This window comes from Pleurodeles waltl, chromosome 7, assembly GCF_031143425.1.
Source record: "Pleurodeles waltl isolate 20211129_DDA chromosome 7, aPleWal1.hap1.20221129, whole genome shotgun sequence".
Taxonomy (NCBI): domain Eukaryota; kingdom Metazoa; phylum Chordata; class Amphibia; order Caudata; family Salamandridae; genus Pleurodeles; species Pleurodeles waltl.
The window spans coordinates 1,354,146,164-1,354,171,380 of NC_090446.1; the positions used below are offsets into that span (position 1 = coordinate 1,354,146,164).

The 25,217-nt window shown below is 42.4% G+C and overlaps 1 protein-coding gene across 1 annotated transcript in view; it reads right to left on the reverse strand.

Annotated features, from left to right (window-relative positions):
- Nucleotides 1-25,217, reverse strand: part of LOC138246302 (transmembrane channel-like protein 7) — a 322,663-nt gene that overhangs the window by 242,133 nt on the left and 55,313 nt on the right. Inside the window, exons 4-5 of the mRNA XM_069200782.1 lie at nucleotides 21,630-21,791; nucleotides 13,495-13,577 (exon numbers count right to left, since the gene is read on the reverse strand). Of these exons, the coding sequence (XP_069056883.1) occupies nucleotides 13,495-13,577; nucleotides 21,630-21,791 (245 nt within the window). The remainder of the gene's footprint in view (nucleotides 1-13,494; nucleotides 13,578-21,629; nucleotides 21,792-25,217) is intronic.

Below are 25,217 nucleotides of genomic sequence, written 5' to 3' on the forward strand. Positions count from 1 at the left end.
TAATCAAATTACGGGTGGCCCACTCATCACAGATTTTCGCGACTTAGTCTGCAAGGAACACGATATTCCGAATCCTGCACTATTGGCGAAACCTCCAAAAACAAGTTCGATATAAGGTCCTTTAATGGCTGTTTAAAAAGAAATCCGATTTTTTTAGAAGATATTTAATCCCATATTTGCATCTTCTTACTCCCCTCACACATTTTGTGTTGCGCTCGGGTCTTCAGCTCGATTCTGGGACAGTAAGGAGATGGGATTCTGCAGGATTTAGTAACATTGGGGATTTTCGTATCAATGATGATTGGGCTACCCCTTCAAATATTATGTCAGCTGTCCAAAATGATTTTCTTCTGGGAGGTTTTTATAGTATCATGCTCCATAGTCTGAGAGATTTGGATATTGATTCAATTATTAAGATGCAGGTGGTAGTTTCCAAACTGGTGACCCCCTCTGAGACAAGGCGTGTGGGGGCTTGGAGAAGGCTGCTTCTTGAACAGAATAAGACTCATCTCTGGGCAAAGGCGGCGAGGAAATGGGCTCAAGGGAGTGCTGGGAAAAGATAAATTATTTTAATTTTTCAGTACTCAGAGGTGCGAATTGGCATCGTATGATATTTTTTAGTAAATGGCTATTATATCATACCCCACAAGCCTTGTCCGAGTTGTGCCCAGTTGCCCTGATCTCTGTTTTCGTTGTAAGACCATAGGGGTGGCGGGCTGGATACGTGTGATCGGTACATGTCACCTAATTCAGGATTACTGGGATGGACTGTTTAAGATATTAACAACTATTGCTCAGATCCATATAATCCCTACGGTTTGGTTGATGGGTGTGGGCTACGACCCGGGGGCAAGGCTCCCACCTCGGTGGGAAAAGTTAGTTTTTATAGCCACTGCGGTTGCCAGATCTCTTCTATTAAGAAATTGGTGTTCCAATCTAGTTCCCACTCCTCAAGAATGGTTGAGTAAAATGATAAAGGTCAGAAATCAGGAAATGAGATATGCCAGGAGAGTGGGCGGCGCCAAACGTTTTCACGGATTTGGGGGGAATTGTTTTCTAGATAATGGTATATAATTGTGCGTAAAAAGAAGGGGGGTTCTCTTCTCTCCCTTTTTCTTTCAGTCACTTACCCCGATTGTTTGTAGCTGGAGTTGTCCTATTAGAAATTCCTTGGGGAGAATGTTTAAGAGAAATAGTATTGAATTGTAATCCTTTTTTCCATTGTTATTTTCGTTGGATCTTGATAAAAAATTAATAAAAAGAATTATAAAAAAAAGGATTTTCCTACGTCAAACTCACTACACTTCCTATGAGGTCTGAGGAGGTCTCCCCATTATCAGGTCAGGTTCATATACTGGGAGAGGTGAATTTTGATCAGGGTGGATACTCTACATAGTGAAAATGATGTGGGTAATAATACATTGACATTGCAAGACGTAACATTGACATGTGTACTAATACCTTTTACTATAATCTATATGGTGTTGAGAAGGTAAGTGGCTAGGCTGCTGATCCCTTAGCCAATGTATATTGCCCATGCTACATAGGGCAATACCATACCTATATGGGTGCAACATAAACTATGTAGTGCCTACATCATGTGTCGATTGATACTTCGTGCCTATTGTTATGTGGAAACCTCTTCTTTGCCAGACTTCCCTTTGCTAATCTGAACAGGTCTAGTAATGGATCTGCTCATTACTTCCTGACTTCATAGTGTAGCAGGTGTTCCATTTGACATACCCATGGTGGTGTTATGGGATATATTGTCATTCAATTTGCTTGACTCTAGGTGTAAGTGTCATTCATAGTGACATTAGTAATTGGTTTTGTAATTGTTAATTCTGTACTAAGGTGATAGGATTCACATGTCTGGGCAGTTTTTAGTGTTTCAGGTGTTGAGATGTTGTCTTGTAGAGGTTTCTAATCAGCATGTATGGTGGAATGGTATGAGCCCTTCATGCACATTGTTTGGTGTCCATTGTATTGGTTGTGTTGGTATGCTCCCTGTTGTTGTCTGTGGTTGTATCCTGTGTGCTAAGTAGGTCCCTATTGCAGGACATAAAATAGTTTTCTATGTGTCAATGAATTAGATTAGTGGGTCCATATACTCTTTATGATTCTTTTTATGTTAATTAGATAGATGCATCAGTGACACGCTATGTCATTTTGTGAGGCACACTGTTTGGATATACCATATGTAGTGTCTTCATCTGAGGTGTTTGACATTGTAAAATATGTGCACAGATTCACAAGGTAGGTATGTGTTTCCAAAGCAACATGCTGTGTTGTATTTGAAGTGAGATGAATTTACTTTCATGGAACATAACTACTGGTGATGGACTGGGCAGGTGTGGAGTGGGGGGCATGATATCGTGTTGTCAGTAAACTGCATTTCCTAAGAATGATTTGTTGATACACAGTGATGATCTGTATGGGGAGAGATTTTAGAATGATGGGATGGTGATGTAGTGGTCAGATGGTTGGCTTATGTTGTGGGTGAGACTGTGGTCATTTGGTAATTTTGGAAGTATGTAGTTGTGACATGATTTAGGCTCTAAATGGTTTCCACCTGGGGCTTTATTTGACATAGATGTGTTGTTACTGTTATGTATGGTGTAATGTCTGTGTATGTTAAGAATGTGATGACCCTCTCTGTCTCACTGTTTCTGTGCATAAGCATCAGCAGGTGAAGGTGACAGGGCACAGCCGAGTGGGGAAGCTGCTGGCCACATGACCTGGAGTGCTGATACAACCAACACCGAGGGACCCAGTCGCCCAGAGGACAAAGGGAGTGCCACGGAGGAGACTGGGTCCACATCTTCGTCTTCGGAATCCTCCTCCAGTGGATACTTCCTGGCAGTGGCGGACCCACCCCAGCACCATCTGAGTCCACCACCCCCCTTTCTACCACCGCCCTCCCTGTAGCTCCCCACCCAGTTGTCCGTGCCTGCTCACTCAAGAGGGTGGGCATCTCCTTGGACACAGGCACCTAAGCCCTGCCTCTACCAGCCTTGCTTCCCTCAGTGAGGAGGCTATTGACCTCCTGAGGTCCATCTCTGTGGGTCAGTCGACCATTGTGAATGCCATCCAGGGACTGGCAACTCAAATCCAACAGAGTAATGCGTTCCTGGAGGGCATTCACAGTGCACTGGCTGGCTTAAGAGATCCTTTCGGGCTCTGGCCTCCACACTGACGGCAGACTGTCACCCTTTGTCTTCCGTCCCCCTTCTTCTTCCCAATCCCAAACCTCTCTTCCCCAACACTGCCAAAGCACACAGACAGACAAGCATGCATCCACCTCAACATCCAAGGGTAGCTGAGATAAAAACAAGCACCACAAGACACACCACCATCATGCACACAAGCAATATACACTTGCACACACATCAACAGTCACAACCTGCCCTGACACCCGCACCACCCCCAGCATCACTGACAGCACACCGGACACACCTGCAGACACAACACCACCATTCAGAGATCCAGCCACTACACCTATCCTACACACAGACAGCACCAACGCAGACCTTCACACATCCAACCCAGTCACCACACTCACAGACACCACAAGCACAGAAATGCCTACAAACTGCACATCCACCATACCTGCAGTCACCACCCCAACAGAAACTCACCCACCCACCACAGCATCTCCCACCAACTCTACCCCCTCCTCCCTAGACACATAAACACCTACACTCACACACCCAACAGATACCCACCACCCATAAGCATACCTTGCACAAACATGCACCCACGACATCCACACCAACACCTCAGACAACCACTCCCTCTCCCTCTACAACCAAACCCTTTTGCTATGACCAGCACCGTGTGTGTAAAAAATCTTTCCTGTCAGTCTAAGTGTATGTGTCATTCATGGTAACATTAGTAATTGGTTATGCAAGTGTTAGTTCAGTACTAAGGTGATAGGATTCACATGTCTGGACAGTTGTTAGTGATGTAGGTGTTTAGATGTTGTCTTGTAGTGGTTTCTAATCAGCATGTATGGTGGAATGGTATGAGCCCTTCATGCACATTGTTTGGTGTCCATTGTACTGGTCGTGTTCGTATACTCCCTGTTATTGCCTGTGGTTGTATCCTGTGTGCTAAGAAGGCCCCTATTGCAGGACATAAAATTGTTGTATATATGTCAATGAGTTAGATAAGTGAGTCCAGATACTCTTTATGAACCTTTTCATGCTAAGTAGATAGATGTATTAATGACATGCTATGTCATTTTGTGAGGAACACTGTTTGGGTATGCCATATGTAGTGTCTTCATTTGAGGTGTTTGACATTGTGAAAGATGTGTACAGATTCACACGTTAGGTATATGTTTGAAAAGCAACATGCTGTTTTGTATTTGAAGTGAGATGAGTTTACTTTCATGGAAAATGACTGCTGGCGAAAGACTGGACAGGTGTGGAGTAGATGGAGGCATGATATTGTGTTGTCAGTAAACTGCATTTCCTAGTGATGATCTATATTGGGGGGTGGGTTAGATGTAGTCAATTCATCTTGTGCATAATGTTTTTGAGTTACTGGTGAATTGATGGGATGGTGATGTAGTGGTCAGGTGACTCACTTATGTTGTGGGTGAGACTGTGGTCATATGAGAATGTTGCAAGTATGTAGTTGTGACATGATGTAGGCTCTAAATGGTTTCCATCTGAGGCTTTATTTGGCATAGATGTGTTGTTACTGTTGTGTATGGTGTAATGTATGTGTATGTTAAGAATGTGATGACCCTCTCTCTCTCTCTGTTTCTGTGCATCACCATCAGCAGGTGAAGGAGACAGGGCATAGTCGAGTGGGGAAGCTGCTGGCCACAGGACCCGGAGTGCTGATACAACCGACACCAAGGGACACAGTGGCCCGAACGGCGAAGGGAGTGCCATTGGGGAGACTAGACCCAGCACCTCCATCCCCTCCTCACAAGACACACAAATGCCCACACCCACCCATCCAACAGCCACCTACCACCCACAGCATACCTTGCACAAACATGCACCCAAGTCATCCAAACCAATATCTGAGACAACCACTCCCTCTCCCTCTTGCTATGACCATCCCAGTGCACGTAAAAAATCTTTCCTTTCAGAGTTTTCCCTTTCCCCTACTCCTCTCACACCCTGTGATACCCCTAAACATTCTGTGTCTCTCCCCAAGTCTGGCCCTTCCACCCCCAAGATCTTCCCTACCCCCTCTGCAAGTTCCCATGCCCCTCCGTCTAAAAACAACCCTTCCCTAAACATAAGTCCAAGCCCAACCCCGGTCCCAAGTCAGATCCCAAAGGCCCCCTTCCAAAACCCCAAACCCCACTTCCATCACCCCAGATAACCCCTGAGGTGTCTGCCTGCTCCACAGATGCCCCTACCTATGGAGGTTACAAGGCAATCAGGAGTCAAGTTCGGGGCACACATATGTGTACTGTGTGCATTAAGACTTTTATTTAAGGGCTGACCTATGGCCTTTGGTTTTCCAATATTTTGGATCAAATAATAATTTAAACCAACCAGTGGTTGGTTTCCTGGTTACATCTTTGCCATGCATTTCTTTCACTAGTATGTAGTTGTTACTGCCTGACACTAGTTGTGTGTCTGTATGTGTGTGTGTGTGTGTGTGTTCTGGTTGGCCTACGTGTGCTGCTTTGGCAGTATATGAGATTGTGACCAATGATTTTGTTCGAAAGTGGTAGGGTATCTGTTGTGTCATGGACATTTATGTGTTGAAAGGATTAGTTGTGTTGGTACTGTGTGTTCTTGGCATTGTGATGTGGTTGTTGGTGTGTTGTGTGGCTTTGTTTGCATTGACAGTGTGCGCGTTATGTGCATGAAATGTTGGACACGGAGTTCTTTGGAGGTCAATCAGTAACTAGTATGATTGTGTATTTGCATGTGTGTTTTGAGGTGTTACGTTATGAAGTATGTCTGATGTTTCCCTGGGTAGTGTCCCCTGTGGGACCCTGCCAAGTGATTGGAGATGGTGAGGTTGTGTTGTTTTTTTGACTGGGGTGTTGTGTGGTACTGTTTGAGTATGGGCCTGTGCACATACTTATGTGTGTTTGTGACATTTGTGTGTGTGTCTTGGCTGTGGCATGTTTGTTGTGTATATGCGAGTGTTTGTGTTTGTGTGTGGCTGTCTGCAAGTGTGTTTGTTACTGTGCAGTTACGTGTGAGTGTTGCCCTCAAACCCCCTCCCGAATGTATGCTGTGTATGTGCATAAAAAGTGAAAATATACAACAATAACAGGTAAGAGTGTGTCTTTATGGTTGCTGTCATAGTTGTAGATTCCGTTGTCTTTGAGCAAGCAGGAGCAGCAGGAAGACGTGTAGTTCTGATTCCATGGTCGATCCGGACGAGTATGGCTTCCTGAAGGTGGGTGTTCCTTTTATACAGTTGGTTTCTGCCTGGGTTTCCGTGGTGGTGCGACCGAGGCGGAAACCTTGGCAGTGTACAACCTCGTAATCTGTCTGGCGGAAACATGATTTCCGCCACCCTGCAGGTGGCTACCGTCATATGTGGAGGCCAGACCACAGTGGCGATGCCGGCAGTGCTTTGGCTGTATTTTGTTGGGAATACCGCCATGGTCATAATATGTCGGTCTTCTCCGCCAGAATGTTGGCAGTGCAACTGCCAACATAGCGGTCCTGAGACCGCCAAACTCAGAATGACCCCCTAGGTCCTGATTTCTTAGGACCTTATCATATTTTACAGCCTAACATGAGGTATTTCATAGTGATAATAGATAATTTGTCTAGATGGGTTGAGGTTGAACCAATTAGGGTTCCAACTACCAGAAGTGTAATTGATTGTTTGAAAAATATTTTTATCAGAGAAGGTTTTCCGAGGGAAATCTTGACTGACAATGGGTTGCAATTTATTTCAACAGAGATGCTTCAGTCAAACATGTCAGGACATCCTTGTATCACCCAAAAAGCAATGGTAAAGTATAGCACTTCAATGAAGTGCTGGTGGATTGTATTCAAGCTGCCCATAGAAACAGTATGTGTGTAGACCAAGCGATGAAAGATTTAGGGCCTCATTATGATGGTCTTTAGACCGCAAGGGCCACGGTGGCAGTCTGACCGTCACCAAATTGGCAGTTGGACTGCTTCGGTGGCGGTCAGACCACCACATTATGACCATGGCAAAAGCACAACTGTTGGACCACAGCACCGCCAGTTTCCCTCCATAGGAGGGGCTGGTGGTGCCGGCGGTCCTAGTCCGCCAGGGCAGCGCTGCATGCAGCGCCGCCCTGGGGTTTACAGGCTCCCTCTCCGCCAGCTTTTACATGGTGGTGTGGGCATGGACAGCCCGCCGTGCTAAGCAGACAGTGAAAATCACGACTGGTGCTGTTGCACCCGACGCACTGCAACACTGCCACCGGCTCCATTATGAGGGCTGTTGCCCACGGGGCCAGCGGTGAACTTGTAATGGGGCCCACGAGAAGGCGGGCGCACTGGCGGCAACCAGCCCTCTGGAGTTTGATGGGCGGGCTTTTCCACCCGCCATACTCAAAATTACCCCCTTAGTGCGGTCTTATCGAACTACACCACAAGTAGCTACCAGCAAAAGTCCTTTTGAACATATGTAGGGAAGGATAGCATCCACTGAATTGTGTCCATTTTGGATGGCAAAGTTGTTTCATGAAGGGAGCAATGTAAAAGAAATTTGGCAAACAGCTGAAAATAATTCCAATGCAATGAGTATGAGGACATTTGGTAATAAACCCTGTAGTGAAGATTGCAGAATAAAAGTGGGAGATTGGGTGAGGGTAAAAAATCCTGTGATGATTAAAAAAGAACTATCATAATTTAAAAAATCTCAATAAATCTGTGACTTACGCAGGAATGCAGTGAAACTGACAGCTTGAAATTGTACAAATGTACAAATTGTACATCTTGGATACCATTAGATCCCAGTATAAGCTGGTGATGAGCACAACAACAACAATACCTGGGTAAACAGAAGAAGTACACTGGTTCATTTGAAACCCAAGAAATCGCAATATCACATTGTTTCATGAATGTAGGAACCACTGATTTTACTGTTGGATTCCAAAGTATACGTTGTTTTGCGTTTGGTTACAATTCAGTGTTTTATATATATATATTTTTAATTATATTGTATGTTAGACTTTTCATCCTTGTTGTGGTCTCCCTTAACTTTTTGCCTCTGATTCCCAGGTTGTCAATGTGTGCTGGACTCTGTTTTTGCTGTTTTTGTTACTCTAGGCACTTTACCACTGCTAACCAGTGCTAAAGTGCAAGTGCTCCTAAACAAAATGTGTATGTAATTGGTTTATCCATGATTGGCATATTTGATTTACTAGTAAGTCCCTAGTGAAGTGCACTAGAGGTGCCCAGGGCCTGTAAATCAAATGCTACTAGTAGGCCCGCAGCACTGGTTGTGCCACCCACATTAGGATCTCTGTAATCATGTCTCAGACCTGCCATTGCAGGGTCTGTGTGTGAACTTTTAACTGTAAATTCGACATGGCAAGTGTTCCCACTTGTCAGGTCCAAACCCTCCATTTTCTTACATGTAAGACACCCCTAAGGTAGGCCCTACGTAGCCCCAAGGGCAAGGTGCAGTTTATGGTTAAGGTAGGACATATAGTAATGTGTTTTATACATCCTGACAGTGAAATATTGTTAAATGTGTTTTTCACTGTTGAAAGACCTGTCCCTCTCGTAGGTTAACTGAGGGCTACCTTTAAATCTGATTAAAGTGTAGATTCCCTTTGGCAGTGGATAGACATGTGGTGTTTGGGGTCTCTGAGCCCACGATTTAAAAATACATCTTTTAGTAAAGTTGATTTTAAGATTGTGTGTTTTAAAATGCCACTTTTAGAAAGTGAGCATTTTCTTGCTTAAACCATTTCTGTGACTCTGCTTGTTTGTGGATTCCCTGTCTGGGTCAGTTTGACAGTTGGGCTGGTTGTACCTCTCTCTAGACAGTGACACAAAGGGAGCTGGACTGTAGTCTGCATTTTCTGATGAGCCATCTATGCTAGGAGGGAGGGAAGGAGTGGTCACTCACACCTGAAAGGGCTGTGCCTGCCCTCACACAATGCAGTATCCAACTCCCTAGTGTGTGTCTGGCCTGGGCAAGGCAGGATTTCACAAACAAGAGAGACTTTACTTTGACGTAGGCCTACTTCAAAGGGAAAAATGGGTATAAGAAGGGCACCCAAAACCACAGACTTGAGAACACTTCTGGAAACCAAGAGGAACCTCTGCCTGAAGAAGAGCTGAAGAGCTGAAGAAGAAGAGCTGCCCTGTCTGTGACTGTGCTTTGTGGAGCTATCCTGCAGTTGCTGCTTCTGCCTGTGCTAGAGGACAAAGACTGGACTATATGTTGCCTTCCTTCTTGTGAAGAACTCTCCAAGGGATTGATTTAGAGCTTGCCTCCTGTTGTTTGAAGTCTCAGGGACAGCAAAAACTTATCTCTGTCAGCACCTGGAGCCTCTGCTGAGACTACTACCTGAGAAGAGAAGCTGGCAGCCCCAGAGTGAGAAATGCACGCACCGACCGCGGGGAAAAGATCGACGCGACTCCGATGTGCGGCTGAAAATTCGCCGTGCCGCTGGCTTTGCGGCTGAAAATCGGCACTCGCCTGCAACTCGACCGAAAGATCGGTGCCCGCGGCTGGAGAAATGACGCGCAGCATTGCTCACGGAGGCTGGTGAGATCGCAACCCGGGCTGCATGGTTTTCAGATCATCGTGCGGCTGCATTTCTGACGCAAACACCGCTGGGTGTAAAAACAACGCAAGGCCTGCCTGGACCCGAGAGTGGTGACCGGATTGACGCATCGCTCTCCTGGGGAGAGAAGAAACGATGCACGCCGACCCGACTCAAGGAGAAACGATGCAAGGTCTCACTCGTGAGTGAAATTGACGCATCTCAAGCCCTTTTCGATGCACACTCGCCCGTGTGAGGTTATTTTTGACGCACCTAAGGTACATTTTCACGCTAGTAGCGTTAGTGTGTGTTTAAAATTACATGAAGACTCTTTTTGGTTTTTAATTGATAACTTGACTTGTGTATTGTGGCTTTTTGTCATTTTGGTCTTGTTTTGTTTAGACAAATATTTTCTATTTTTCTAAACCTGTGTTGCGTCATTTCGTAGTCTTTTCATAAAGTTACTGTGTGTGTTGGTACAAATACTTTACACCTAGCACTCTGAAGTTGAGCCTACTGCTTGTGCCAAGCTACCAAGTGGGTAAGCAGGGTTTAGCTGAGGGTGATTCTCTTTTACCCTGACTAGAGTGAGGGTCCTTGCTTGGACAGGGGGTAGCCTGACTGCCAACCAAAGACCCCATTTCTAACATTGTAGTTTTAAAAAAGTGAAAAAATTTACGTGTTGTTTAGAGTACAATGTTTTTATTTAAAGAAGGAAGAAGTGGTATAGTATTTATTTAAGTATTAAGATTTCATTTAAGGGTATACATTTTGGTATAGACGTTAGTGTATTATTTAGAGTACAAATTGTTGTATTTAAAGAAGGGAGAAGTGTGGTGATGTCTCTGGAGGAGCATCGAATACAGTGACATCAATAGGCTGTGTTATGTAGGTGTGTTCCATGCCTTTCTCTGACAGTTATTCTCTGAGCCCGTTTTATATTGAACGTACTCTTTGTACTTCAACAAGTTTTCAGCATAGTGCACTGTATGAGCATTCATTATAGTTTTCTTTCCAGCCTAGGTGTGTAAGTAAATAGTAAATTACTCACTGTGAATTTATTGCAGTTGACTGTACCAGCAAGGTATGAACTGCCACAAAGTTAATAAACCTGTGCTTTGTTAGTTAATTACAGTTTTAGTGAGGCACAATTTAAAGGCACTGGTGACAAAATGAAGCCTTGGTGAACTTATAAATGAATATATGTATGGACAGAAGAGGTCACTCATGGATGAGTAAGTAGGTACAGGGGAAGATTCATAAGGGAGTGAGTTGGTGCATCAAATACTAGCTGGCAGAAAACATAACATTTACGGCAAATCAATCTTTACAAAGTACCTTTCACTTAATGAATGAGTTGAAGAACCCTTGTGCATCAGTGAAAGGAGATTAAGGGAGTTATTTATTTACATATTGTGGTAAGTAAACTCCGTCCCACTTAATTTATATGAGCAGACGTATAGGTCAGTTTTCACTGTCCATCACTGCCAGGAAAACCACAGTGTTAACGGACAGTCAAGACTGTCAAAGCTGTCTAATGCCCCCCTCACTATAGGGGATATCTCCCATGTGGAGAGAGGCATTTAAAAAAAAGATAATTTCACTTTGGGATTTTCTTTTTGAAAATAAAAAACACAAAGTCTGACGGACGGCTCCATGATTTTGATAGAGCTGTGTGTCAAATTTAAAAAAATCACTGACAGGAACACTGTGATTGTGGTTCCTGCAAATGCTTCAGAAATTACTATTGGCTTGGCAGTCATTATAAATTTGATAGGTGGTTTCTCCATCAGTGCAATCTAATAATTTACTCTGTCGCCCTGAGGGAGTGAATTCTGTCCACCAAAACATAAAGTTAGAGCTGTTAGAGCTGTTACTCACCACACACTGGATTATGTAACTATTTATTCAATAACACTGGATCTCAGAGTTTGTTAGTTACTGAGGTATCAGCATGTGCACACTAACTTCACTCTGGTTACAAACATCTCCTGAAGAGGATTTACGAACAGTGTTTTTTTTGTTAGGTTCTGTTTGTTCATATATAATATAATATATAATATAATATATAATAGAGAAATTATTGAAACAAAAAGTGAGAATCATCTTATGTCTCCAAGACTTCTTTGGTTTGGTCGATTGGTCTTACATATTTAATGATCTACTTATTTATTCACATTTGAACGTTTTAATTCAAAGTACAGAGCAAAAAAGAATCAAAAGGTACAACAATAAACCAGTGATGAAAGTACAAAAAGGCCTTGGTTGGTTAGCCATAGCAAGAAGAAAGTAATTTTAAAATATGTAGAAAGGAGCAGGTTCTAGACTCCTGGTTTTGGTGTTGGTCTATTTAGAAACTTGCCTTTTCTACATTATTTCTCCATGTGAGTCATTATTGGTTCCTTATCCCCATTGTCTTGATCCCTGGAAGGATTGATAGACTTTTAGTATCTGTGATCCCACTGTCTTTTCTATATCTATGAACACTGTTATTGTTTTAAGTGCCTCATGAAACATCTGTCTGAAAAGCTCGGCATCTGTAGCTTTCTATTCTGTACTTTAGGACTGAAATCCATGCACACAAATCATTCCTGTCTCAAAAAAGCTGTTCCATTTGAGGCATATACACAGCCATCTATCTGACATGGCTGAATATTCAGTTCTACATGCTTTAGTAAGGCTTCTGCCTACTCTTTCACCTTTTCCAGCAGATATTTAAAGAAAGGCTGCATTCTTTAGCACATTTACCTGGTATATCTGGTTGCAATGTTGAGATCACCAGATTCTGTGACTATAGAAACAACTAGAAAATTATCTTCTTGACAAAAGCATCCATGTGCCTTTCCTGCATATTAGGTGTTGTGGAACAAAGTGCTCAGGGTTGTCTGATTTCCTCATGGCTATTGTTGTGATTAAGAAGTTTGATTTTGGTTGACAAATAAGAGAGAGGTGCTTTGCCTGAGGCCCTTTTTTATTTCTCAGGTCTTAGCATGATGCATGGGTTCTGAGATGCAATTTAAGCTTGGCAATCGTGAAGATTTCCATTCAGGAGCGAGCTACGAAGACATCACAGAGACAGACTATAAGAGCTATTCAGACTTGTGGTGTGTAACCACAATAATGGCGGAGCACTCCTTGCTGCACTCTTAGGGTCACAATGGTCACAAACGTCACACAGTGAAGAGAATAGAGAGTTTGGAAGACTGTCCAGTAGCATCTCTGATACTCTAGCTAGCTAACAACTGTGGATAGGGGTACATTCTGTGTCAGAGGTTCACATCCATGTCAATGGTAGCAGACTCTGAATTTCAGAGCACTGCACACATCTTTGTTCACTCAGCTTTGCATCCTACCCCTATTCTTATTTTCCCTTCTCCTGGTAACTTTCACTTTTTTCATTCAGAGTTGCAAACTTGTCTTTTTTATGTTTTTCAACCTACTGCTCAACTGTTGCTGTGCTAAAGTTGCCTGCTCTTGTATCCATGCTGATGTGTGTTCTCATTACCAGCCAGTTGCCATAAGCTACTTTTAGAAGCTGAAGTTGCCTGCTCCCTTAAGCTTGTATAAAAACCTCGAGAGATTTCCTGACAAAGAGGACTCTCTAAAAGGCGAGAGAGCTGAGATAGTATCATTTACCTATCAGGCTCTGATAAAAGTAGCAACTCAAAGTCTTAGGAGCAACATATTCTAGTTTGAAGGCTTAAACCAGAGTGGTATATATTTGAGCCAACAGGCATGGCTTGATTATGTGGTAAAGAGGGTGAAAGGACAGACGTGACAGTGTTCTTGAGAAACCTCACCATTCCAGTTAGAAGGTCCATCACATAGGTGTGGTAGCTCACAAGGCCCTGGGGTGCTGGGTCATAACGTGTGCAGTTCGGACCTGATGAAGAAGAACAACATAGAGACATTGTTAGAAAACTGAAAGGGAGAAACATACAGATTCTGAACATTCCCTACATGCATGGGTTTGCATGCAATGTCAGTATGTCACAAGATTAAACACCAAAATCCTGTGCAGTTAGAATGGACCTATAGCAATAGAGGTTACTGCACTTGATTGGTGCTCCACTGGTTATGCACTCTGGTCCCAAGAGTAAAGCTCTGTATAAACAATATTAACAGAAATTGTGAAACACTATGTTCAATATTGGTAGAAATGTATTATTTATTTCATAATTCATAAATAGTATTATATGTACACAGCCAACATGTTTTGTGACACATATGTCACTTCAAGGGGGCTCTATGAAAATGTGAAAAAACCCAGAAATACAATTGAGTTTTTTTATACAATCACTAGACATAATCAATCAATCATAATACATATTGAACATGGGTCAACATATATTGTAATATAACACTTTTGTATGTTACACTATGTCCAGCATACCAATAAATCCAATGTATTTCTTCTCACAAATTATTATAATATAATATCACTATTACACTGATAGTCTGCATTGTAATAACATTTATCATAATCTGAACCTAAACGTTTCTAAAATAGGACAAAGGGCCTGATTTAGATTTAGGAAGAGGGGTTACTCCATCACAATGGTGAAGGATATCCCATCCACCGAAATCTAAATCCCATTGTTTTCTAGTTGATTTAGATCTCAGCAGTTGGGATATCTGTCACCACTGTGATGGAGTAACCCTTTCGCCAAAATCTAAATCAGCGGCCAAATAGCTAATAATCCATTAATTTATACCAACCTCTAAAAATATACCTCAATGCAAACAGACATAATGGTTCAAGTTCCGTACCTGATAAAACACTTGAGTTAAAAATAGTGGTATTTACTTGTTGAAAAAGATTTTTAAATGTGTGGGTGCTTCTTGGTGATGTAGTGAGAATATTTGAAGATGCATCATGTCAAGATTTCTGAGTAATTTGAAGATTTGAAATTGGACATGCAGTCTAAATTGAAATAAAAAAACATCAATTGAGTAGGCGTTTCAGTGAATATACTTAGGGACATATTTAAGAGTCATTTGTTTTTACGCAAAGGCAGCGCTAAAGTGGCTTTTCTGCCGCACCATATTCATAAAGTGGCCCAATGCATGCATTGCACCACTTTGCAACCCCTTGCGCCACATTATGCCTGTGCCAGGCCTAATGTATGCAAGGGGGCGTTCAAACACTAAGAGGCCCACAAAAATGGTGCAGTGAAATATAAAAGATTTCACTGCTCCGTTTTTAACTTCATTTTTAACACCTACTAAGAGCTCGTGTTAAAATGACTGACCCATTGAAATCAATTTATTTCTTTGCACTTTGCTCCAACTAGCATCAAAATGTTTGATGCTAGTGTAGGTAAGCGCCACAATCGCGTAAAAAATGTTGACGGTATTGTGCTAACGACTGCCATGGTGCGCCGTATTTTAATTACAGCACAATCATGGTGTTGTGAGGTGCCATAGGGGAGTGCAAGAAAAGTGGCGCATCATCTGTGATGCGCCACGTTTTCTTAAATATGGGCCTTAGCGTGTGTTAAAGCATGCATCTAGCTTTAATATATATGCTATTTATGATGACTTTGAAATAGACTGCATCAATTTTATCTGTGGTTTTAGTAGATGTACGGAAAGCGTTATTACATGCAGTATGTTTTCCTTTTAAATCTGCATAATTTGAAAATGTTGAATAATCCTTCACATGAAGATATATATGAGTATCATGATTGTATCATACATATAAAGATGGAACTTTTGCATGTTTGGAGTTGAATAAAGATGAGGATTAAAACAGGATTGTTTGTTAGAATGTATAGCAAAATATATGCATGAGGATCTTATATGTTGAATAAGTATGAATGCCTGATTATGATATTATATTTTGACGAAGTATCTTTGTTTGGTAAACAAATTTGACAGAGCATCTTACAGAGCTCAACTGCAATGATTATGACATATATTTTATTGATGCCATTGATTTTGGGACAAAAATGTATTTTTCATTAACTAAATTCTAATCATTTTGTCTAAAAAACACTCTTTTAGAGGTAAGAGAATGATAAAAATGAATAAATACTTAGAACCTAATTTAGATATTGGTGGTGAGGTTACTTCATGACGACGGTGATGGACATCCCATCCGCCAAAATCTAAATCCCATTGGATATAACAAGATTTAAATTTCAGCAAACGGGATTTCCGGTACCGTTGTGATGGAGTTACCCCTCCGACAATATCTAAATCAGGCCCTTTTTCCCACCTAGGAATGAGTAGGTTAATGTATGATAAATATGTTTTTCAATACAGACCGTCTGTATGAGCGATAATACATTTTTATAGTTTGTAATAAGAAATTGGATTGATTGTCATGGTGCAGGTAGTATAACATTTTAAATTGTATTTTTTCATTTTTATACAGCCTTTCTGAAGTGACACGTTTATCACTAAACTTATATGCTATGAAAAAATAATGCGTATGAAATAAAGCATACATGTTTAGTGTATTTAAATAAGGTTCCTCTAAATGTATGTTAATATTATTATATACTAGCTGAGACTTTTTCAAAAAAACCTAGGGCAAAAGATGGTAAGTCCTGCTATTTGGGGCTAACTAGCTTAAGATAAGATTGCATCATTGAGATTTCTGCAACGACTATCTTGTACCCATTATTTTTTAATACTATCAGGGCCTGATTATGACCTTGGCGGCGGGAATTACTCCATCTGAAATGTGACGGATATCCCGTCCGCCATATTACAAGTTCCATAGGATATAATGAAACTTGTAATACGCGAGGCGGGATATCTGTCATGTTTGTGATGGAGTAATCCCTTCCGCCAAGGTTGTAATCAGGCTCATATCTAAAAGTTATATGAACTGAACGTAGTTTCTGTTATGGCTGCTACTCTAACTCGTAGTGTGCTACATGCTGTTTTAGTTGTCATATTACATATATTAATTTGTGCTTAATGTGAGGGCATCCTTGCGGACTGTGCTGTTTCACTTTGTTTCCCATGAGCTTCATTCTATCTCCAGCATTACCTGTTTATGCTTTCTATGAAGAGCGCCTTACCACTCACTAAAAGGGAATTTTATTTTATTAAATCACAATCTTACTGTCCTAATGCCCTATCAGCGATGAATGTTTTTCCATTTTTGCTGTCTTGTGATTTTATTGTATGGCTCCATACTGCTTGTACTGTACCACTGTCTCATGTACTTGTTGGATAGCTAGAGTACCTTACTCCTTGTGTGGGTCCGAGAAGCATACATCATTCAAATTTGTGCCTTGTGAACTCCTAGGGACCATGCACCCAACAGATGTAAGATGTGTCAAAAACAGTCCTTCTTAACCAGTTGACCCAGACCACACTGTGAGGATATGATCCAACTAACTGCTAGTTTATTAGCATCCACCAACCCGTGAATCAGCAAGGACTGGTCCACTATGTCAAAGGCAACTGAACAAACCAAAACATTAAACAATCCCATCCCTCCAGTCTATGAGATACACAAATGCAGTTTCTTCCCCATGTTTAGGGCAGAACCATCACTTACTGAGTTCCAAGACCTTGATTTATCTTAAATAAGATGTGTTATTTGGAAACATTCTTCTCGAAGATCTTATTTATTATGGGATTCCTGCATTAGGTGTGTACGTCCTTACATGTAAGAGTAGAAATTATGTACAGTAGGTTAATGTAAACCTGATTTCGGGACATGCCACCATACCTTCTCCCAGACAGTCATTAATAATAAAGGACATTTGGTTTTGCAAACAGAGCTGGGATTTTATCTAAAGACTTTAGAAGCTGCAGCACAGGGCAAAGCAGTTTGTTTTAAAAGTTTTTATTAACATTAAAATGTCAACATCATGAATGGAGTAGAACTGAACTCAAAGAATTTCGGTACAAGTCAAGCAAAGAGATGTAGGAGTTTTGGATGGTTGCGAATGGTAGTCTGGTACTATTATTAATATTAATATTGATACTATTGGGTCTCTCTGGAGGATTTGCCACCATTGCCCATAAAGTTCTGATCATCTGCTTGTCATTGCACATTGGTATAAATGGTACAGTCCTTACATAGATCACATTCTACTTTCCTGACCACACTCAACAAGCCAAATTGGGTTTAATTCTTTCATCTAATAATCACCTGTAGAGGTGCCAAACAATTGGCTCTCTGGTGAGGTCTTTTCAGTGATCGCATTGCACCTATCTCATTTCCCTAATGCAGACATGCCACTTGCATGTGGATGAGACACAGAGTTATCACAAACAGGGGGTGTCTGTCATTGACACAATACACTAACCTTGCGTTTTGAGTTTAGTAGGAGTAATGAATGCGTGCATTCACATGTCTCCAAAATCTTTACCAATATGTTGGTTAAAAGTAGACCACGTGAAGGGTGAGTGTTACATTATTGCCAAAATACATGGTTGTACAGCTGGGCTCATTCTGTATTTAAGAGGGCATTGATATCTGGAGACAAGGAGAGATATCTGTATTTTTATCATACAGACTCTCACTTCTGATATGATATCTGTTATACCTTTTGACAATTTGTATATTTCCAACTCTATAATTTGAATGAAACTCTGTGATTCCTAGCACTGAAACACAATTAGAATTTACATAACCTGTGAAATAATACTCTGAGTTATTATGTGTTGTTTGCTAAAGATAACTACATTCAAAGTAATGCATTAATGTTCTGTGGTTCATATTGCTTTCAATATGAGCCTCTGAGTGTAAGCGTGCTGCATAAGTCTGGCTCAACCAATGAATCAGTCAATTAAGTTAAGTATGTTTCTCTGTTCCAGTTTTAAGCTAACTTTGCCCTCCCCACCCCAGTAAATGACGCCTCACCAAATTTAGAACTCTTTGCTGGGTGGACAGAAGTCTCTTTGGCAAAAATGTATCCACTGCAGCTTATCTGGCCTTCTTTTTGGTACTTCAGAAATGAACCCACAAATCAGGGGATTGTCAGGGGTTTGTTTCTTTAAAAAAACACAATCTCTATATGTAAGGAGTTTTTTTCCCTGCAAGTGGTGGCCAATGTTGATATCCCTTGCCTATAATATTGGATCCTGACAGGGAAAGATCTCCCTGATGTACTGATGGCAGGGTCTATGTAGTAGATAGATCACCACCTATGATTGTCCAGCCGCAGACAAGGGTCCTACTTAAATTATCCAATAAAGCTGATATCCGGAGTTACTGATATTGTAGGGTGCTTACACTAGGGCACTCAGAATGAGACCTTAAATGGAAAGTGGAACTGGCAGTTTGGATGAACTGAAATCCCTTATGGAAGATGAACTCACTTTACCAAACTATAAGTGACTACCTCAGTCTTCACATTTTTGTGGCTAGGTTTCATTTGCATCTGCACATCCCTTAGCCATGTGCTCCCTTATTCAAGCATCTGTAATGAGCACATCCAGTCAGTCCCTAAATTTCAATTTCATAGATAAGAATAATAAATATTATAATAAATGTAAACATAACTCAGGTTTCAATCTGAGTGTATTTATAGCATGCTGATCCCAAAAGGATAATTGTTTTTTTCTTTAATGCTAAACTTATCACTGAAACTCCTGCTGATGTCACGTAGATGCAAGCGGGCAGAAGTGGTTTACTTCTGTAGGGTTGTAGTCCCTTGCAAGATTTTGTTACGCCATTGGGTTGAGCTACCACCTGTGCTGTCCTATTTTGTTATTTGTGAGACGTCTGTATTTTCTGTGTTTTAGGATGTTTGTTTTTCATAATGAGTTCATAATGAGCTGTCCCACTGAGCTAATTTGAGTGTCTTGCTACCTGATTGTAGCAATATGCATTTTTTAATGTTTAATCTTCTGCCTTTGTAATCTTATTGTACGTTTTGAAATGCTTTCTTTACTATGGATGCTATCAAAAAGTGGTTCTCATTTAAATGGCTGGCCTACTCTCTGCATCGAATCGATGTTCCTTTTTGTATGGTTGCACTTTTGTCTGCATTGTTTATTTGCACATTTTGTTGGCGTTAGCAGCTGCTTTACTGTTTGTATTTCCGCACTGTGATTTTTTGATGGTTGCCTTACTGTCCTCATTTTACTACTGGCTTTATTTGAACGGTTTTATTACTTCCTGAATGGACACATTGTGTTTTTGTGAACGGGTTCCTTAGGTGCACTCTTTTCAAAGAGGTTGTTTCATCACTCACTTTAGAATGCCTCCTTGCAAATAGGTGTTTTGGATAGTTACCTTATCATCAGCCTAGTTTCAAAGTTTACGTCACGATGCTCCCTGAGTTAATTTGTTAATTTTTGTAAGATGTTTTATGAAGTGCTGAGTGTTATCACTGAGAAATGCACAGCGAGGAAGCTAAACCAACAGGAAACAGAGGCTCTAATTTCCAAAACATTAGCGCAGACCAACTTTTCCCTCAAAATTTGCAGAGAGAGCAACACAAAGGCCCTCATTACAACTTTGGCGGTAACTGCCACCTACCGCCATTGTGAGGGCCGCCAACATACCGTCGCCGTGGCTACCAGCCGCCCACTGCACTATGACCCTCGACGGAATTCCACCAGAAGGCTGGCGGAATACCGTCGACGGTCATGGCGGCGGACGGTGGACGGCAGTAAGGTGGCGCTGATGCTGACAGCAGCGCCACGCCAGCAAAACACAGCCTACCATATCATGAGCAATGTTATGGCATGGCGGTGATTTGCTGGCGGACGCTGCTGCTGACAGCAGCGCCACGTCCCGTCTCCTGCCGGAGGACCCCCTGCAAGCAGGTAAGTCAGGTTCTCCGACATGAGAGAGGGGTGGGGGTTGTGTGTGCATGTGTGAGGGTGTTGTGTGTGGGGGCTGTGTGTGTCTGTTTTTGTATGCGTGCATGCGGATGTGAGTGGCATTGAATGCATGCGTGAATGACTGAATGTGAGTGTACGTGCTTGTTGTGTGTTGTGAATGCGTGTGGGCAACTATGTATGTTGGTATGTGTGAGGGTGTGTATGAGTGCATGCGTGGGTGGATGTGGGTATGCATGTGTGTATGATTGTGTATGTGTGTGCGTGTGGGTGTGTAAATGTGGGGGGCAGGAGAGTGAGGGGGAGCGTGGGGGAGGACTCTGGAGAGGGACAGGGGGGCAGGTGAGACCCCTATCAGTGCCAGGGAAGGAATTTCCTGGCACTGAGATAGTGCCTACCGCCATGGCTTTTGTGGCGGTACGCTTGCCACGAAAACCATGGCAGTAGGCGGGGTCATAATCCAGAGGGTGAGATTGTGATGGCCGCAGGGCTGGAGACCGAAGTCTCCATCCCACCAGCCGTTACCACCCTGGCGGCCTGAGTGGTACATTGGATAATTTGGGAAAAGTTACCGCCAGCCTGTTGGCAGTAGCTTTCCCCAAATTACCGCCGACTGTTATGGTTGTAATGAGGGCCTAAATGTACTTGCGTCAAAGGACACTATAGCTCAGCCAAGCTATCCAAAGGGCTGTATCAGGGCAGAAAGAATGAAAACACTCCTACAATTACACACAAAGTAAGACTGCCTACATCCAATAATGGTGGCGCTAACCAGCTTAGCATGGAACCCTAACGTCACATGAAAACTGGTGCAGAGAATGCAGAATTGTAAATGGTGTTATTTTGAAACGCATAATACGTTTGATTCCTGCACAATTACTCATTATAGGCAGTTAAAAATTGTTTATGCATAATGATTTGTATTCAAGAGTGTTCCTCACTGAAAAAACTCACGCAAGACTGTGCTCTCTCGCCTTTGCTCTATACCGCAGTTTTCAAAAAGCGTTAATGCAGATTTCCATGCATCATTGCATTGTGTAAAAGATGATAATCTGGGCCAGATGTTTATAATTATGGTGTTTTTTCAAAGACCGTTTAATCCCGCTGCCTATTCAATGTAGGTGTTTTTATTGCTATCTGCCATTTCACGCGGTTCCTTTTGTGTGTAACTTACCCCCGTTGTTGATGGTTCCATTTTCCTGGCCAAGTTGGAGAGCGTCAAAGACTATGTTGGGAACCACAATAAATCCACCAATGAGGAGAAATGTCAAGAAATTCATTAGGACCAAGAAGCGCAGGAAGTTGAAGTAAGATCTTATGCCGGTTCCATAGTGACCTGGAGAAAAAGTGTACAAGTTAAAGAAAAATTACCGTACAATGCTGGAGAATTCTCTAAAATTAGAGCACATTTATCAGGGGTGGTGATCCTCAACGCCCATCACTGAGCGTGAGTTACTCTCAGGAATGATCCATACTGAAAAGTAAAAAGTCATGTAAAACCCTGTGCACTAAGCTTGTTGTGGGATAACACAACTGTGCAGCTGACAACATTCTATATTTATAAAGTCCCAAGAAGTCTCTTCCGCATGTAGTTTCCGACTCCAGTACTAGGACTGCCCTACACCGCTCCAATGTGAATTTCTACCTCCATTACCCCGACGACTTCATCACTTTCTTCAGTTGCTGAAATGACCTTTAGCTCTTTTGATGAAATCCTCTGGTTCTCTGCAAACTCCCAACAGCACCATTGGCAACTGTCAACTAGCACTGTCCACCCAATGGAAGAGTTGAGTGTTTATGAAGTATTTGTACTCTTCAAAGATGGATATCTTAGCAGTAGATTTTAAGAAAGAGGGGTCTGTTACCTGCAGTTAGTTAATGTGAATTGCCTCCTATTCAGAGCTGGACAAATCATTGTAAGTATGAGCCAATCGGGCATCTGACTAGTAGGGAGTAGGCCAGGGGCTGCTTTCAGGGTAGTAATGGGCTGCTTTGAACCCCCGTGGTCTTATTCTAGTCAGAAAATCCTGCTGTGAGGGACTGGTTTGAACTTTTTTGCCAGGACATCTTTTGGTTTGCAGCCTGCCCTACCCCCGTTTTCCACTATAAGAGACTTAGGTTAAGGTCAAATGTTGATTTTACTTCACGGAGAAGAAACAATAAATGTAACAGTCAAAAGGGTTTTAAGGTCATGGATGAACAATATCACAATTATATTTAATATTAAAACACATGAACATACACATGAACGAGAACCAAGCATATTTTAAAAAAACGGATTACTGTCATTTGTGGCATTGTACATTATGTAACCTGTGTCAAAATGTGTTTGATTTTGGAAATATTTTTAGTGGGAGTACAAGTTAAGCAAATAAGACGGGTTTGGAGGTAATGATAATGTAGTACCTTAACTTGTGCACTTTATGTCGTTTTCTGTTTTTCTACTAAAGTAACTATTACATTTGTCAAGCTTTTATCGCTGTTAACTTTAATTTTCAGAGAATAAGTCTATTATATGTATGTGGTAAGACAGATACAAACATAGACAAAAAGGGCCTGATTTAGTTGTTGGCGGATGGAGTACTGCGTCACAAACGTTGCTAGAATATAATGGGATCGTAATAGGGCAGACAGGATATCTATCATATGTGACGCAGTATTCCCCTCCCCCAAAATCTAAATCAGGTCCGAAGACATTTAGATAGATAGACAGACATATGGATAGATAGATAGATAGATAGATAGATAGATAGATAGATAGATAGATAGATAGATAGATAGATAGATAGATATTCTTAGCACAATATACAATGAACAGTTCTGCATTAATCAATCTATGTTATATAATTGTTGATGTCTAACAACATCAGATTATTTCACTTTTAGTTTTCACATTTTGGTATTGGTGTGAATAAAAAGGAGGGGCATGCCTGGCCAAGTCAAGATGGTGGATGTGCCCTAGAGAGGCTCTGCACTCGCAACCTCAGTTATCCTAACTTTAGCCTGTTAAACCACAAGCTATCCATCCCGTAATAGTCCCCATTGTGCCTCTGCCCTAACGGCTCACCCGGGAGTCCGACTCCTGGCAGACAGGACGCCCGGAGACGCCAACTCAGAGATGGAAAGGCCATGACGCGCTGGAGCCACATGCCCTGAAATAAGGCCTGGGTGGAGCTGCGGGGACAGCGCGCCAACCGTGACCATCACTGAAGACAAAGGGCAGCACTGGAGTTGAGCGATCACTGACCAAGGCACCCACGTGCCTGAAAATTACCATTGTCCACCCCCAAGGTACGACCAAGCTGCACTGGCATGGCGTGCAAAGGGGTTGGGCCTTGTGATATGGGACTCGCATCCCATGCCTAAAGTACCTCCACTTCCCTTTCCAGCCACCGCTATCAGCACACTCACTCATTCGGGGACAGGAGCTGGGTCCCACGAGTGCGCATAATAGTTGAGGCACAAACACAAGCCTGAAGCACGGCCCTGAATGGGTCATGGGGAGAGTAATTGGAAGCACCCGGCAACCCCGAAGGGAAGAGCTGCACAGGGCACAGGTACACACGTTTATAGGAGCCCAGATAGGCCCTGTGACTCACCCTACTGGAGAGCCCAGAAGAAAGTGGCATACCTAAAAGCGAAATAGCCATAGCCTTGGAACATTCTCACATGATCTCTCTTTGGTAAGGAACATTACACTGTAAGCTGCACCAATTAATATATTATTTGGTGGAATTAGGACCCTGCTCACACGATCAAACGAACGGGGACCCAATAGAGATTGTGCAAACCAGTAAATACTTACCTGGACCGCCCAAAAATCCACCATCTCTGACCCAGCAGCTGCCAAAGCCAGGCATTATAAGCTACGTACCTTGCTAGTTAAGTACTGCCATGGGCCCTAGACACTTGCTCTAACACAATCCAGGGAGGGTGAACACACAGCCACCAAGCGTGAAGCGATAGATGACACAGCACACTTGATTGGACAGAATTAAAGGGATTGAAGGGCTGCACGTGATGCAGTGCCTGAGTTTCAATCACAGCCATCAGCAAACAGGCCCACACTCCTAGACTGTACTAACACAGGCCGCACGGTTCAATTAATAATTTTTCCACTGCTAACATTGGACACTCACACACAACGCTTCCAGGACACCATCACGCTCATTCACCGCCATGGGTCCAGCCACGCCCGCAATGAACAGAAATGACCCAAAGGCAACAAGCTTGATGTGGTATTAGCTGCAATTGAACAATCCCACATGTTAGTAGAATTCAGAATTGACCATGTAGCAGCTGACCTCATGTTGCTACATGCAGACCACCATAAACTGGTGGACGGTGTGCACTCAACAGAAGTGTGGCTTTCACACTTCCAACCAGCAACACAACAATTGCTAATGGATCTCAAGACCTGCAAGCAACAAATTCACTCTGGAGTTGCAAGTGAAAGACTCTGTGGCTCGTGCCAGATGCAACAGTGCCCGCATAATAGGTCTTCCAGAGAGAGCAGAAGGACAAGATGCGGCAGCATATTTAGAAACCTGGCTCTGAAAGCTCCTCCCAGCCACAGCTCTATCGCAGTTCTTCTTCATAGAGCGGGTGCATCTCATCTCAGCCAAAGGTCCTATACCTGGATCCATCCCCAGACTTCTAATAATTTGATTGCTGCATTACTGCGACCGCGACTCAATACTGAGAGAAACCCCCAAGCTCTCCGATATCAAGGTGGACAATGTTTGTGTCATGTTTTTTCCTG